This window comes from Erythrolamprus reginae, chromosome 2, assembly GCF_031021105.1.
Source record: "Erythrolamprus reginae isolate rEryReg1 chromosome 2, rEryReg1.hap1, whole genome shotgun sequence".
In the NCBI taxonomy this organism is placed as follows: Eukaryota; Metazoa; Chordata; class Lepidosauria; order Squamata; family Dipsadidae; genus Erythrolamprus; species Erythrolamprus reginae.
The window spans coordinates 3,430,739-3,446,068 of record NC_091951.1 but is presented as its reverse complement, the minus strand read 5'-3'; the positions used below and the strand labels follow the sequence as shown (position 1 = coordinate 3,446,068).

The 15,330-nt window shown below is 42.4% G+C and overlaps 1 protein-coding gene across 1 annotated transcript in view; it reads right to left on the bottom strand.

The window, feature by feature from the left end:
* Nucleotides 1-11,366: 11,366 nt before the first annotated feature.
* Nucleotides 11,367-15,330, bottom strand: part of LOC139158520 (zinc finger protein 708-like) — a 13,004-nt gene continuing 9,040 nt past the window's right edge. Inside the window, 3 exon segments of the mRNA XM_070735842.1 lie at nt 11,367-12,252; nt 12,254-13,441; nt 14,566-14,695. Coding sequence (XP_070591943.1) covers nt 11,792-12,252; nt 12,254-13,441; nt 14,566-14,695 — 1,779 coding nt within the window. The 3' untranslated portion in view covers nt 11,367-11,791.

The following is a 15,330-nucleotide window of genomic DNA, read 5'->3' as shown; positions in this document are numbered from 1 at the left end:
CAGCTCGAAAGCGGCGACAGCCAGCGCGGAGAAGCCGTTCGCCGGCGCTGGCTGTCGGCGCTTTGGAGCTGAGTCCCGGAGCGAATTCGCTCCGGGACTCAGCTCGAAAGCGGAGACAGCCAGCGCGGAGAAGCCGTTCGCCGGCGCTGGCTGTCGGCGCTTTGGAGCTGAGTCCCGGAGCGAATTCGCTCCGGGACTCAGCTCAAAAGCGGCGACAGCCAGCGCGGAGAAGCCGTTCGCCGGCGCTGGCTGTCGGCGCTTTGGAGCTGAGTCCCGGAGCGAATTCGCTCCGGGACTCAGCTCGAAAGCGGCGACAGCCAGCGCGGAGAAGCCGTTCGCCGGCGCTGGCTGTCGGCGCTTTGGAGCTGAGTCCCGGAGCGAAGTCGCTCTGGGACTCAGCTCGAAAGCGCCGACAGCCAGCGCGGCGCGGCTGTTTTAAAATGTCGCCGCCGGCATGGGGGGCTTGCCAGCACCCCCCGGACCCCCAACCCGGGTTTGGGGGGCTGCTAGGAAGCCCCCCATGCCGGCGGCGACATTTTAAAACAGCTGCGCCGCCCCCAATCTTCGGCTCCTCGCTAGCGCTGCGGGAGTAAAAACACCATCTGCACATGCGCAGATGGTGTTTTTACTTCCGCAGCGCTACTTCGCGAAAACCCGCTCGTTGCGGGGGGTCCTGGAACGGAACCCTCGCAACGAGCGGGGGATGACTGTACTGTATAATCCTTGATTGCATAAACAGAGACAGAGTCAAAATCACATGATACTAATGGTATTAGTACCATTTTATAAAAATTTAGTAAGACCACACCTGGAATGCTGTGTCCAGTCTTGGTCATCACATTATTAAAATATATATATATATACTTTGGAGAAACCGCAAAGAAGAGGAGCTAAGATAATTAAAGGCCTGAGGACTAAAACCTGAAGAACAGTTGCAGGATGTGGTGATCATGTGAGCGGAAATGGAGCCCCTCCCTTATGATACCAGGTTGCAACCCCTTGGTCCCTTCAGCCTTGAAAGACGGTGTTTTAAGGGGTGACTTGATCGAAGTGTATAAAATCATGCATGGGATAGAAAAGGTGGATAGAGAAAAATTCTTTTCTCTATCACACAATACTAGGACGAGGGGCCCCTCCCTGAAGCTCATAGGTGAGAAAGTGAGGGCAAATCAAGGGAAATATTTCTTCACTCAGAGGGTCGTTGGTTTGTGGAATTCCCTTCCAGAAGAGGTCGTGACAACTGGCAGCCTGGATAGCTTCAAGGCAGGATTAGACAGATTCATGGATGCCAAGCATATAGATGGTTATTGAAACGGATGCCCAAGTGCTGCCTCTATGTTGGTTGAGGCAGGCAGGGTTCCCTTGAGTACCACTTGTTGGGGGTCAAGGGAAAGGGAGGGTCTTGCCTTTTCTTTCTGCTCAAGATCCCCATGGACAATTGGTGGGCCACTGTGTGACACAGAATGCTGGACTCCATGGGCTTTGGCCTGATTCAGCAGGGCTCTTCTTATGTTCTTACCTCTGTACATTAGGATATTACACATGCCTTCAGATCAGGGGTGGGTTCCTTCCTGTTCGGACTGGTTCGCCCAAACTGGTAGTGACTTGCTGGTGATGTCACAATGATGTCACTGAAGTGGATCAGTCGGTGCTAGTCTGTGAGCACTCCCATCTTTTGGTGGTTAATTTTTCCGTGTTTTGTTTTTTTGCATGCACAAAAGCTGAATTTTGGCACTGCACATGCTCAGAAAGGAAGCTGACCAATGTTCTGTCCGGCCTCTTTAATTACTAGAAATAATGACACAATTCACACTGAGAAATCAAAGCTAGCCTAGTAAAATATATTTTTGCAAACAGAATTCTAAAATGTACAAGTTAAGTCATTGGAATGTGAATCCGGATGCAATATGTCATTAGCGAAAGTTAACTCCACCTGTTTATTGGACCTGTGCACCTCCTGGCTGGAGGTGACACGCAGCTGGATCCAGGTGCCGATTAAAGCTTTCTTGAGTGAGGGGTTGTGTGACCCTTCTCAAGAAACCGTCCCTGGATCCAGCCGAGTTGAAGAACTTTAGGCCAGTGTCCAACCTGTTGATTTTTGATAAGGTGGTGGCGCCCCATCTCTAAGGATCTGGATGGGAACCAACAGACTCAGGTTCAATCTAGACAAGACTGAGTGGCTCTGGGCGTTCCCTCTGAACGACTGTTCCATCTATTCATCCATCATCCTGGAGAGGGGGCAGTGGATGGACTCTGACTCCCTCAGACAAGGTCCGTAACCTGGGTGTCCTGGATCCATAGCTGAACCTCGAACACTTATCTCAGCTGTGGCCAGGAGGACCTTTGCCCTGGTTTGCCTTGTATACCAGTTATGGCCCTATTTGGACCAGGAGGCCTTGAGCGCAGTCACTCAGGTCCTCATCACCTTCTTGATTATTGCATTGTGCTCTACATGGGGCTACCCTTGAAGACTGTTCAGGGACTGCAGATAGTCCAGAATGCATCCGCGTGAGCTGTGATGGGTGTTCCTCAGTACGCCCATATAACACCAACACTCCGCATGCTTCCCTGGCTACCGATTAGTCTCCGGTCACAATTCAAGGTGTGGATTATCCTACATGGCTTAGGGCCTGACTATTTACGGGACCGCTCCTGCCACATACCTCCCAGAGATCAATAAGATTGCAGTCGGCCTTCTTTGGATCCCATCGACTAAGCAATCTAGGTTGCTGGAACCGCAGGGGAGGGCCTTCTCTGTAGCTGCCCCGGCTCTATGGAACCTGTCAAGGATTATACTATCCTAGGTAATATTCCATTTAAGGTAAAAAGGTTGTGACTATGCAAAGTTGTCATATTGCTGAGTCACAGCGACAGCTGCAACCTGACTAGGTTAGAACAATATAAGAAGCAATGCACCTTTGAAGTGGGTACTGTTGTTGTGGTTCCTTGGTCAGTTCTGGTGTGTGATTAGTCTTGTGGTTTTGTGGGTGGATTGGTTTACTATATCGTGGTTTATAGTTATAGTAGGTGTTGTGATTAGCTCTGGCCCAGCTCCTGCCCCAAGGACTGTGGATGTGGGGGAGACATCCACATGCTGCAGGCCTGTTTTGCCCCCAGTGGAAACTGATGATGAAGGCTCCTCTGACCAAGAAGACATGAGTGACAGGGAGGAGGAGAGTGGGGCAGACAGCTCAGAAGGAGATCAATTATCTAGCTCCTCCTTGGATTCAGAACAAGAGTTAATGATACAGCCACGCCTGCGGAGAGCGATGCATAGACAGCAACAACTGAGAGATTATTATCAAAGAAAATGAGGCCACCTGTGGTTGGGTGGGGCTGTGGTCATTAGTGAGGCTGCTATAAAGAGCAGCCTGTGGGTTTGGCCATTGTGGAGGATTATCTGATCGTTGTGTTTCATGACTGCGTTACTGACTTTGACTTGTTGTGTGCTGATTTTTCCGTGCTTTGAAACTAAACCAGGGCAAAGTGTGTTTCACTTTGTGAAAGAAGAAGGACTGTGAATTGCCTCACAGCTGCAAGCTAAGTATCACATGACTGATAAGGGTCTTGTACCAATTACCAGTTTGTTTGGAGACTAGTGCTCTTTGCTAGCCCAAAAGAGGGCTTGGTTTAACTGAATTTTCATTATAAAGAACATTGTTTTGAATTTTCAAATGTGTCTGAAATTTGTACCTGTGAATTTTTGGGAGGATTCTGCCAGAGAGCCCGATAGAACAGTAAAGTACCTTTTGTAAATAGAAGAATGGAAGATGATACAATGAAGAGTAAAACTTCTTCAACCAGTTCCTGCTGAATTGTCTTCATCAACTTGAGTTCCTGAGTTGCGCATTCCTGTGTCCAGCCAGTAGCTTTTGAACGCAATTCAGACAGAACCAACTGCCCCTCACCCCCGGATGTCCATATTGCTCCCGTTCTATTGACTTTCTCAAAGGCTGTTAAGACCTTTGGGGGCCATCAATTTTAACATCAAGCACGGCCAAGTTATGTTTGATCGTTATGTATGTTCTGTGATAGATTGAATTTCTTGGTTTTATAATGGGGTTTATAGTTTTAGCATGGATTTTGTAATTGGGGTTTGGGGTTTTTTTATACTGTATTACTGATATTTGATTTCTTTTTATTGTATTGTATTTGCATTGTAAGCCGCCCTGAGTCCTACGGGATTGGGCAGTATAAAACTCGAATAAATTAAATTTAAATTAAATAATGGGAAGCTGTTGTGGTTAGCTCTGGCCCAGCTCCTGCCCCAAGGACTGTGGGGGTAGATGTGGGGAAAACATCCAAATGTCACAGGCCTGTTTTGCTGCTGACAGCTTCGGGCAGAGAATTATCCTCTGAAGAAGGGAGTGACTGTGAGATGGGACCTTCAGAGGGGGGCCTGGCAGGCAACCCAGGAAGAAACCAGTCATCCTCCTCCTTATCTTCGATAGACTCTGATGAGGAAGCTGTGATAGATCCACGCGTGCGTAGAGCTATGCATAGAAGAGAACAGCTTCGGAGGTACTACAGGAGATAAGAGAGGCCACCTGTGGTTGGGTGGGGTTCAAGTCATTAGGGCTGCTGTTAAATGGGCAGCGTGCCGGCCTCGCACTGTGGAAGATTATCTGATTGTGCTTGTGGAGTTTGCATTGCCGTTCTGGATTTTCCCAGGACCTTGTGTTTGGATTTCAGGACTCTCACTATAAATCATAGTGAGTTTACAACGTCTGAAGAGGAGTAGTTGTGACATAGAAGACTGACGGCAGAAAAAGACCTCATGATCCATCTAGTCTGCCCTTATACTATTTTCTGTATTTTATCTTATGTTTATCCCAGGCATGTTTAAATTCAGTTACTGTGGATTTACCAACCATGTCTGCTGGAAGTTTGTTCCAAGGATCTACTACTATTTCAGTAAAATAATATTTTCTCATGTTGCTTTTGATCTTTCCCCCAACTAACTTCAGATTGTGTCCCCTTGTTCTTGTGTTCACTTTTGTATTAAAAACACTTCCCTCCTGGATTTTATTTAACCCTTTGACATATTTAAATGTTTCGATCATGTCCCCCCTTTTCGTTCTGTCCTCCAGACTATACAGATTGAGTTCATTAAGTCTTTCTGCGCACCACTGTGCCTACCGTCCCTGTCCTATTATCTTCTTTTGTTACTTTTTATCATTACTTATCTAATGTTTAATATGTACAAATTATCACCCTATAATTGTTTGACAAATAAATAAATAAGTAAGTAAGTAAGCAAGTATCTTTGGACATTTTTGAGGGTGTTAATGTCCGAGATGCGGTATGGGTTCCAAGCAGATGAGTTGTATTCGAGGATGGGTCTGACGAAAGTTTTGTAAGCTCTCACTCAGTAGTCAAGAACACTGGCCTAGGGTACCAAGACAGACCCAGTTCATCCTCAAAATCTGTGACTAACTGAACTGGTCGTGGACCACTCACAACAACCAACGGCAAGGTAAGTACCCTCGGTCCCTTCAAAGGTTTGCTTTCCCCACGCCTGAGAAAGATCAAAAGGCACAGAGCCAACTAGAGGTAAGAAAATGAACCATTGAGGGACGGAGCCCCCTGAAGCTGCTGGCATTGCAGCCTCCCCCCTCCCCATAGAAACATAGAAGACTGATGGCAGAAAAAGACCTCACGGTCCATCTAGTCTGCCCTTATATTATTTCTTGTATTTTATCTTATGATGGATATATGTTTATCCCAGGCATGTTTCAAATCAGTGACTGTGGATTTACCAACCACGTCTGCTGGAAGTTTGTTCCAAACATCTACTACTCTTTCAATCAAATAATATTTTCTCACATTACTTCTAATCTTTCCCCCAATTAACCTCAGATTGTGCCTCCTTGTTCTTGCGTTCACTTTCCTATTGAAAACACTTCCCTCCTGAACCTTATTTAACCCTTTGACATATTTCAATGTTTCGATCATGTCCCCCCTTTTCCTTCTGTCCTCCAGACTATACAGATTGAGTTCATTAAGTCTTTCCTGATACGTTTTATGCTTAAGACCTTCCACCATTCTTGTAGCCCGTCTTTGGACCCATTCTTTTTGTAGGTGAGGTCTCCAGAACTGGATACAGTATTATTCCAAATGGGGTCTCACCAGCGCTCTATATAGCGGGATCATAATCTCCCTCTTCCTGCTTGTTATACATCTAGCTATGCAGCCAAGCATCCTATTCGCTTTTCCTACCGCCTGACCGCACTGTTCATACATTCGGAGACTGTCAGAAATCACTACCCCTCAATCCTTCTCTTCTGAAGTTTTTGCTAACACAGAACTGCCAATACAATACTCAGATTGAGGATCCCATGGCTTGGAGCTCCAAGCGGAAAAGATCCTCTGTTGTTGTGAAGAAGGGGCAGCTCTGTGTGCTTTCTACTGACTTTCTTCCCCTTCACTGTTTTTGCTGGGATACTTCGTGCAGCACAGCGAAATGTAGAAGGTATAAGTTTTACTATCTTCCACTTAGAGGAAAGTATGGTTCATGGCTGCTACATTTCGCTGCACTGTGCTAAATGATTTCCTATAAATCATGTAGCTGAATGGTCTAACAACTGGCAACTTCAAATCTCTACCAACAAATGCTCCGTCCTACACATTGGTAAAAAGAATCTGAATACTAAATACATACTTGGTGTTCTGCCGGCGTGTCCCAACCGCCTGTAATTACAGGGTAATTAGTCCAGAAAGACACACACCACATGATAGAAGGAAAACCAAAAGTCTTTATCAATAGAAAAGCAGAAAAAAAAATCCCTTTTTAAATGCCAAAGGTACACACAAGGCACAGGTTAAATGCAATCCAATTTCTCACCCAGTAACTGGGAAATTGAGTCCAAAGTCCAGAAAGTCCACACACAGTCTTGAACAGGGAAACAGCAAAACCACGATCTTGACGAACTATGAATCACATAAACTTCCACAAGGCTAAACCAGCACGCTGTTCTTTTTATCTGTAGCACTAATTACAGCAGCCCCACCAACCACAGGTGGCCTCACTTATCTCCTGTAATAATCCTTCAGTTGTTCTCTCCTATGCATCACTCTACGCATGTGTGGGTCCGTCATACGTTCTTGTTCAGAATCCAGGGATGATAAGGATGATTGATCTCCTCCTGAGCTGTCTGCCAAACTCCCCCCTTCCCTGCTACTCACACTTCCTTCGTCAGAGGAGACTTCGTCGGGAGATTCTATCAAGAGCAAAACAGGCCTGGGGCATGTGGATGTTTTCCCCACATTCACCTCCACATTCCTTGGGGCAGGAGCTGGGCCAGAGCCAACCACAACACTTGGTAAAACTGAACTAACAGCGGACCCTCACTCAGTCAAAGACCTTGGAGTACTCATTTCCAATGACCTAAGTGCTAAAGCCCACTGTAACAGCATTGCCAAAAAAGCATTAAGAATTGTAAACCTAATCTTACGTAGCTTCTTCTCTAGAAACACTGATTTATTAACCAGAGCATACAAAACATTGTTCAGACCTATTCTAGAATATAGCTCACCTGTGTGGAATCCATACTGCATATCAGATATTAATACCATCGAAGGAGTCCAGAAATACTTCACAAGAAGAGCCTTCACTCCTCCTCACGTGACAAATTATCCTACTCCTCCAGACTTCAAATACTAAATCTAGGAAATTTACAACTACGTCGTCTCTGAAATAAATCTTAAACCCCGGGTTTGTATCTCGAAAAGTTTGTATGACGAGGGGTTTATAAGACGAGGTATCACTGTATTGGTATTCATGTCATGTCACCATTTTTGACACCCAATCTTTATATCTAACTATTACCGTATATACTCGAGTATAAGCCGACCCGAGTATAAGCCGAGGCACCAATTTTTGCCACAAAATCTGGGAAAACGTATTGACCCGAGTATAAGCCGAGGTTAGAAAATGCAGTGGCTACTGGTAACTTATAAAAATGGAAAACAATAAAATTACATTAATTGAGACATGTTTTAGAATATTTATTTTAAAGAAAACCAGTAAACTAGCTCTGTAAATTTAAAAGAGGGTAAACAAATTAACAATATTAACAATAAATTAAAAAGTAAAAAAAGTAGCTCGATCAGGAACAAAGCTAAAACCTAAGAGTTAAAATCCTTCAAAACTGGATTCCTTCTCATCATTAATTGGATTTACATTATTGTTCTGTTTTTATATATGCTGTGAGCCACCCTGAGTCCTTGGAGAGGGATTGCATACAAATCCAATTAAATAAACAAACAAACAAACAAACAAATAAGTGTATCCAAAGAAGAGCTTCAGCATTAGCTGCTGTGAGGTTATCAGCATAGAAAACCAAATAGATAGATAGATAGATAGATAGATAGATATAGATAGAAAGATAGATAGACAAACAGACAGACAGAAAAATAGATAGATAGATAGATAGATAGATAGAAATAGATACAGATAGATAGATAGATAGATAGATAGATAGAAAAATAGATAGATAGAAATAGATACAGATAGATAGATAGATAGATAGATAGATGATAGATAGATAGAAAAATAGATAGATAGAAATAGATACAGATAGATAGATAGATGATAGATAGATAGATAGATACAGATAGATATAGATAGAAAGATAGATAGACAGACAGATAGAAAAATAGATAGATAGATAGAAATAGATACAGATAGATAGATAGATAGAAAAATAGTTAGATAGAAAAATAGATAGATAGAAAGATAGACAGATAGAAAAAGAATTCCTGTCTAGTTCTGCCTCATAACACATTATTAGATCCTATCCAAGCAAGGACAGCAACTACCACAAAATACCAATGCAGAGAGAGCAAGGAATAGTTACTCACCATTGCTTTTTTCCCCTCTCGGTTGGAGCAAATGGCTGCCTCTGCTTGAGCTAGGGAGAGGAACTACAGGGTGCGAGAGGGGACAAAAGCTGGTGCCTCCTCGCTCTGGCTCAAGCAATGGCGCCCTCATGTGGTGACTTTGTCAATGACCCGAGTATAAGCCGAGGCTGTGTTTTTCAGCCCATTTTTTGGGCTGAAAAACTCGGCTTATACTCGAGTATATACAGTACTTTTAATATATTATATAAAATATGCATTTTATTATTCCCCCCTTCTTGTGTCTGCCTCTATTTTAGCTTCTATTAATGGCAATCTTGTGTTATAAAATATTTCCTCTATCCATCATCTGTTGCTCATTTTAATACTTCAATTATTTGCTTTTTTGACTTGCCTCCCAAATTCCTCCCTTGGCTTGCCTTCTTCATCTACATCTTTCGTGCTTAAGTATTTCTTCCACCTTTACCATCTTTTGTTGTCAATCCTCCAGAGGATCTGCACGACTCTCCATTTTCTTTTCAAAAAAATTTTTTTTTGTCCAAAATAATTATTTCGTCTTTTAGCATGTACTTTCCCTGAATTGCTTCATTAATTTTTATTGCTTTCTCTTTAGCTCCTTGTTTTGTTTGTGGATTTGTCCATTCTATCTTTTCCCCTGGTCTCCTCTATTTCCTGGACTTTTTGGTCATTATTCATTATCCCTTCTGATGCACTTTCTAGCTTCCCATTTATTTATTTATTTATATTATTTATTTATATTATTTATATTATATTATATTTATTTATTTATTTATTGGATTTATATGCCGCCTCTCTCCGAAAACTCGGGGCGGCTAACAGCAACAATAAAACAGTGTACAATAATAATCCGATACTAAAAGCGAATTAAAAAACCCTTAATATAAAAAACCAAACATACATACAAACATACCATGCATACAATTGTAAAGGCCTGGGGGGAAAAGGAATCTTAGTTCCCCCGTGCCTGGCGGCACAGGTGGGTTTTAAGTAGCTTATGAAAGGCAAGGAGGGTGGGGGCAATTCTAATCTCTGGGGGGGTTGGTTCCAGAGAGCCGGGGTCGCTCTCTGGTAGGAGCCTCCCGAAAATTCAAGGGTACAAATTTCACACACACACACGTTTGAAAATTCAAAACAATGTTCTTTATCCCAAAATTCAAAATAAACTAAGCACTCTTTTTGTATTGCAAAGAGCACTCGTCCCAAAACAACCAGATAGTCTGTACAATTAACCTTAAGCAATCATTAAGTACTTAGCTAGCAGCTGTGAAGAAACTCCGCACCCCTTCTTCTTCCAAGGAAGTGAGACACACACACACATGTTGCTCTGCTTTGTTTTCAAAGGCGTGAAAAATCAACAAAGTCCAGAAACCAGCAACACAGGATTCCTGACGAACTGCGATCACATACTCTTTCACAACAGCCAAACCCACATGCTGCTGTTTATAGCAGCAACCCTAATTACTGGAGCTCCACCCAAACACAGGTGGCCTCTCTTATCTCCTCTAATATGTCCTTACGTGGTCTCTTCTACGCATAATTCTGTGCTTGCGTAGGTCCAAGACGTCTTCATCCGAATCAATGGAAGATAATGGAGATTGACTGCCTGGGCTATGTGCCAAGCCCCCCTCTGGCGAGTCACTCCCACCTTCTTCTTTGTCCGAGGAAACTAAACTCTGAACTGATTCTGTTGGCAATAACACAGGCCTGTGACATGTTGAATTTTCCCCTGAATCCACCTCCCCATTCCCTGGGGCAGGAGCTGGGCCAGAGCCAACCACAACACATCATCTCCCTGTGATTCTTTGTTATGAAACATAAATGCTTTGGAACATCAGCACCAATTATTTTTGCAACCCCCCCCCCCCAAAACATCTTGCCTTTTTAAAAAATGTCCAAACATCGCTTAGTAGTAGCCTGTCAATGGTCTATCACTGCTCCCAGAGTCTCAATTATCTTTGCTTTCAGACAGTCAATCTGGAAACCATTTACCCACTCCTGTTTTTGCTCCTCCAGGAATAGAGTAATAAAGTTCTTTATATCCCACAAATAGTGAATTTTTAGGTAATCCAGGAAAATTTCCAAATTCTTCCATAAATTCAATCCTAACTTCTGATATTTGAAAAGTCACTTTACTTAGATGTCTTCAGTATTTTGACCATTTGAGCTCCAGGAGTCAGGGAGTAGTTAAATATAAAACAATAGATAGAACAGCAATCCTCCAGATGTTGTTTCTACTTTCTCGTCTGTCTTACCATTATTTCCCCAGGGTTAAAGGAGTATAATGTATTCCATTCACCAGTAGATGGCGCTTTCTGCTTAACTTCAACACTGCATAAATTCCAACAAGTTCTGTTGTGTTAATTCAAACAAATAATCAAAATTCTAACAAGTAGTTCTAGCACTTTAAAATGCCTTATTGCCCAAAAAAGGTAAGTGATCCAACCTTTCTATATTTTTAAAAGTTTTGCGCTCTCTTCTTAATATCCTTTTCTTTTGGATCTCTGTAACAGTTTGCCGCAAACCAACTCTTCAAAGAGTCCCTTTTCCAGAGTTTACTGTATTTTTTTTTTTTTAGGTTTTGTTTAAGAGAAAAAGAGTCACCTCATCCAGTTCCAGTCACTGTTCACAGACGACTACAGCACGTTCTTTTTTTCTTCTGCTGTTTCATTGCATGGGAGGAAATTAGCCCTGGATCAAGCACAACCTACAGGGCACCCCTCCACTCTTCATCACCTATACAAGGTGATTCCAGCCCTTAGGTGACCCTCCAACGAAGGGATTTGGGGTGAATTCACGGAGCCACAATTTTCGCATCCGATAGCACCATGACAAAGGACACTGTCCTGAGTGGATCTTTATGGAGCTTCTAAGTCCACTCATATAAGCAAACGTCTTTCCACACTACATGCATTTATATCGTTTCCCTTGAGTGGACCTTTTGGTGGCTTCTAAGTTTACTGCTCTGAGCAAATGTTTTTCCACACTCCTTGCATTTATATGGTTTCTCCCCTGTGTGGATCATTTTGTGAATTCTAAATCCACTACTATAAGCAAAGGTCTTTCCACACTCCATACATTTATACGGTTTCTCTCCTGAGTGGACCTTTTTGTGGTTTCTAAGTCCACTGCTCCGAGCAAACCTATTTCCACACTCCATGCATTGATACGGCTTCTCCCCTGTGTGGATCTTCTTATGGGAAATAAGATTTCCTCTTTGAGCAAAGGTCTTTCCACACTCCGTGCATTTATAAGGTTTCTCTCCTAAGTGGATTGTTTTGTGGTTTCTAAGTCCACTGCTCTGAGCAAAGGTCTTTCCACACTCCATGCATGCATAAGGCTTCTCCCTGTGTGAATCACCTGATGGGAAATAAGATTATATCTATAAGGAAATTCTTTCCACACTCTGTGCATTTAAATGGCGTTTTCTCTGTGTTGATCTTTTTGTGAATAGTAAGTCTATTGCTCAGAGCAAAGGTCTTCACACACTCTTTGCATTTAGATGGTTTCTCCTCTCTGTGGATCCTTTTATGGAGAGTAACTGTACTTCTATGGGCAAAGGTATTTCCGCACTCCAAGCATTTAGACAGTTTCTCTCCTGTGTGGATCTTTTTATGGCAAATAAGATGACGTCTTTGAGCAAAAGTCTTTCCACACTCCAAGCATTTAAATGGCTTTTCCCCCATGTGGATCCTTTTGTGGATAGTAAGTGTACTGTTCAGAGCAAAGGTCTTTCCACACTCCACGCATTTATACGGCTTCTCCCCTGCGTGGATCATCTTGTGGGAAATAAGATGACGTCTTTCAGCAAAGGTCTTTCCACACTCCGCGCATTTATACGGCTTCTCCCCTGCGTGGATCATCTTATGAGAAATAAGATTACCTCTCTGAGCAAAGGTCTTTCCACACACTATGCATTTATATGGTTTCTCCCCTGTGTGGATCCTTCTATGGATAGTAAGTGTACTGCTATGAGCAAAGGTATTTCCACACTCCATGCATTTATACGGCTTCTCCCCTGTGTGGATCCTTTTATGGCAAATAAGATGACCTCTTTGGGCAAAGGTCTTTCCACACTCCGTGCATTTATACGGCTTCTCCCCTGTGTGAATCCTTTCATGAGAAGTAAGATGCCCACTTCTTCTAAAACATTTTCCACATTCCAAACATTTATAAGGCTTCTCTTTTGTGTCAATCGCTTTTTGAGATGAAAGGAAGTTATTTCCAAGAGAAAGGATGGATGTCCTATTGTAATTTGGTCCGGTGTGTCTTCTTATAGAATCTTCCCCTTTCTTTTGGGTTAAATGATGTTCATTTACCTGTACTTTAGGTTTCATTAGCTTCAAAAATTTCCCAGTATATTTTTTCCTTATTTTCTCTTGTTGGAGAAAAATGTCCTGCATTGGAGCATCAGTGGAAGATGAGCTTTCCTGATTCCAATTGTTTGACTGATTTCTCTCATGGCTTTTGAATTTCATTCCAATTCCAAACTTCTCCCTTCCATTTTTATCATTGATCAGTTGGAACAGTTCACAGGGATCTTGATTCTGCTGCCAGTTATGACCTTCAAAGCAAAAGGGAAATGAAAATGATGACAAAGTTAGAGAAAACCATCAAAATATAGAAAGCCAAGCGCATTTCCTTCCTTCTCAAAATTCAATTAGATTGTATACTTGCATGCTTATAGTGGTGTGATATAAGCATGATGATTTCTATATTCATCAGTCATGAAAGCTTTGAAAATATCTGGAAAATGTATCTTTCTTTACAATTATCTATCTATATGTTGTGGTTAGCTCTGGCCCAGCTCCTGCCCCAAGGACTGTGGATGTGGGGGAGACATCCACATGCTGCATGCCTGTTTTGCCCCAGTGGAATCTGCTGGTGAAGCTCCTCTGACCAAGAAGACATGAGTGACAGGGAGGAGGAGAGTGTGGCAGACAGCTCAGAAGGAGATCAATTATCTAGCTCCTCCTTGGATTCAGAACAAGAGTTAATGATACAGCCACGCATGTGGAGAGCGATGCATAGGCAGCAACAACTGAGAGATTATTATCAAAGAAAATGAGGCCACCTGTGGTTGGGTGGGGCTGTGGGAATTAGTGAGGCTGCTATAAATAGCAGCCTGTGGGTTTGGCCATTGTGGAGGATTATCTGATCGTGGTGTTTCGTGACTGCTTTACTGACTTTGACCTTTTGTGTGCTGATTTTTCCCCGCTTTGAAACTAAACCAGAGCAAAGTGTGTTTCACTTTGTGAAAGAAGAAGGACTGTGAATTGCCTCACAGCTGCAAGCTAAGTATCACAGAACTGATAAGGGACTTGTACAAGTTACCAGTTTGTTTGGAGACGAGTGCTCTTTGCTATACCAAAAGAGGGCTTGGTTTAAGTGAAGTTTCATTATAAAGAACATTGTTTTGGATTTTCAAACGTCTGTGAATTTTTGGGAGGATTCTACCAGAGAGCCCGACAGAACACTATATATGCAAATCTCACTCAGAATCAAAATAAAATAATAAAATAAAATAAAATAAATTAAAATAAATAAATAAATAAAATAAAATAAAATAAAAATAAAAAATAAAATAAAAATAAAATAAATAAATCTGATTACTGTTTTTTAAAATTAAAAAAACTAATTATAATCTGTCTTTTTGAACTCTTTGATTGGGGACTAGAAAACTCTTACCCAGAGAGACCACGTTCCTATGGTTTTCCAGCATGACTTCCGAATGCAGCGCTTTCTGGTCAGGATCCAGCTGAGACCATTCCTCCTCAGAGAAAGACACAGCCACCTCCTCGAAGGACACAAGACTCCCCTGAACATGGAAAAAAATAATAGGAGGATTTGCAAGATTTCTTTTCATCATCAATGACTTAGACAAGATAGAAGGGAACTCATCAAATCTGCAGACAAGACCAAATTGACAGGAATAACAACACTCCAGAAGATAAGCTCAAGATATAGAAGAATCAATACATTGGGCCCCATCTAACAAATTAAATCGAAACTGAAAAAAATGTAACGTTCAGGAAAGAACGAAAGGCACAGGCATAAAATAGGTGACACCTGGCTCAACAGTGGTAGGTTCAAGAAGCAATGGGTGGAAACTATTCAAGGAGAGAACCAACCTACATGTAAAAAGAGAAATTTCCCAGCACTGGAACAATTAATCTGTGGAATGACTTTCCTCTAGAAATTGTGGGTGCTCCAGCACTGGAGGTGTTTATGAAGAAATTGAACAGCCACTTATCAGAAATGTTCCTCTCTGAGCAGGGCGTTGCAGTAGAAGACCTCCAAGATCCCTACCAACTCAGATATTCTGTTCCATTGTTCCCAAAGCAGAGATAAGCACTAAGTTAAATGGCTGCGCGTCACACAAGTCCTAATTTTAGGTGAGAAAATGGGCAAATCTGAAAACCACTTTCACTTTCACTCTCATTGAGTTCTTTG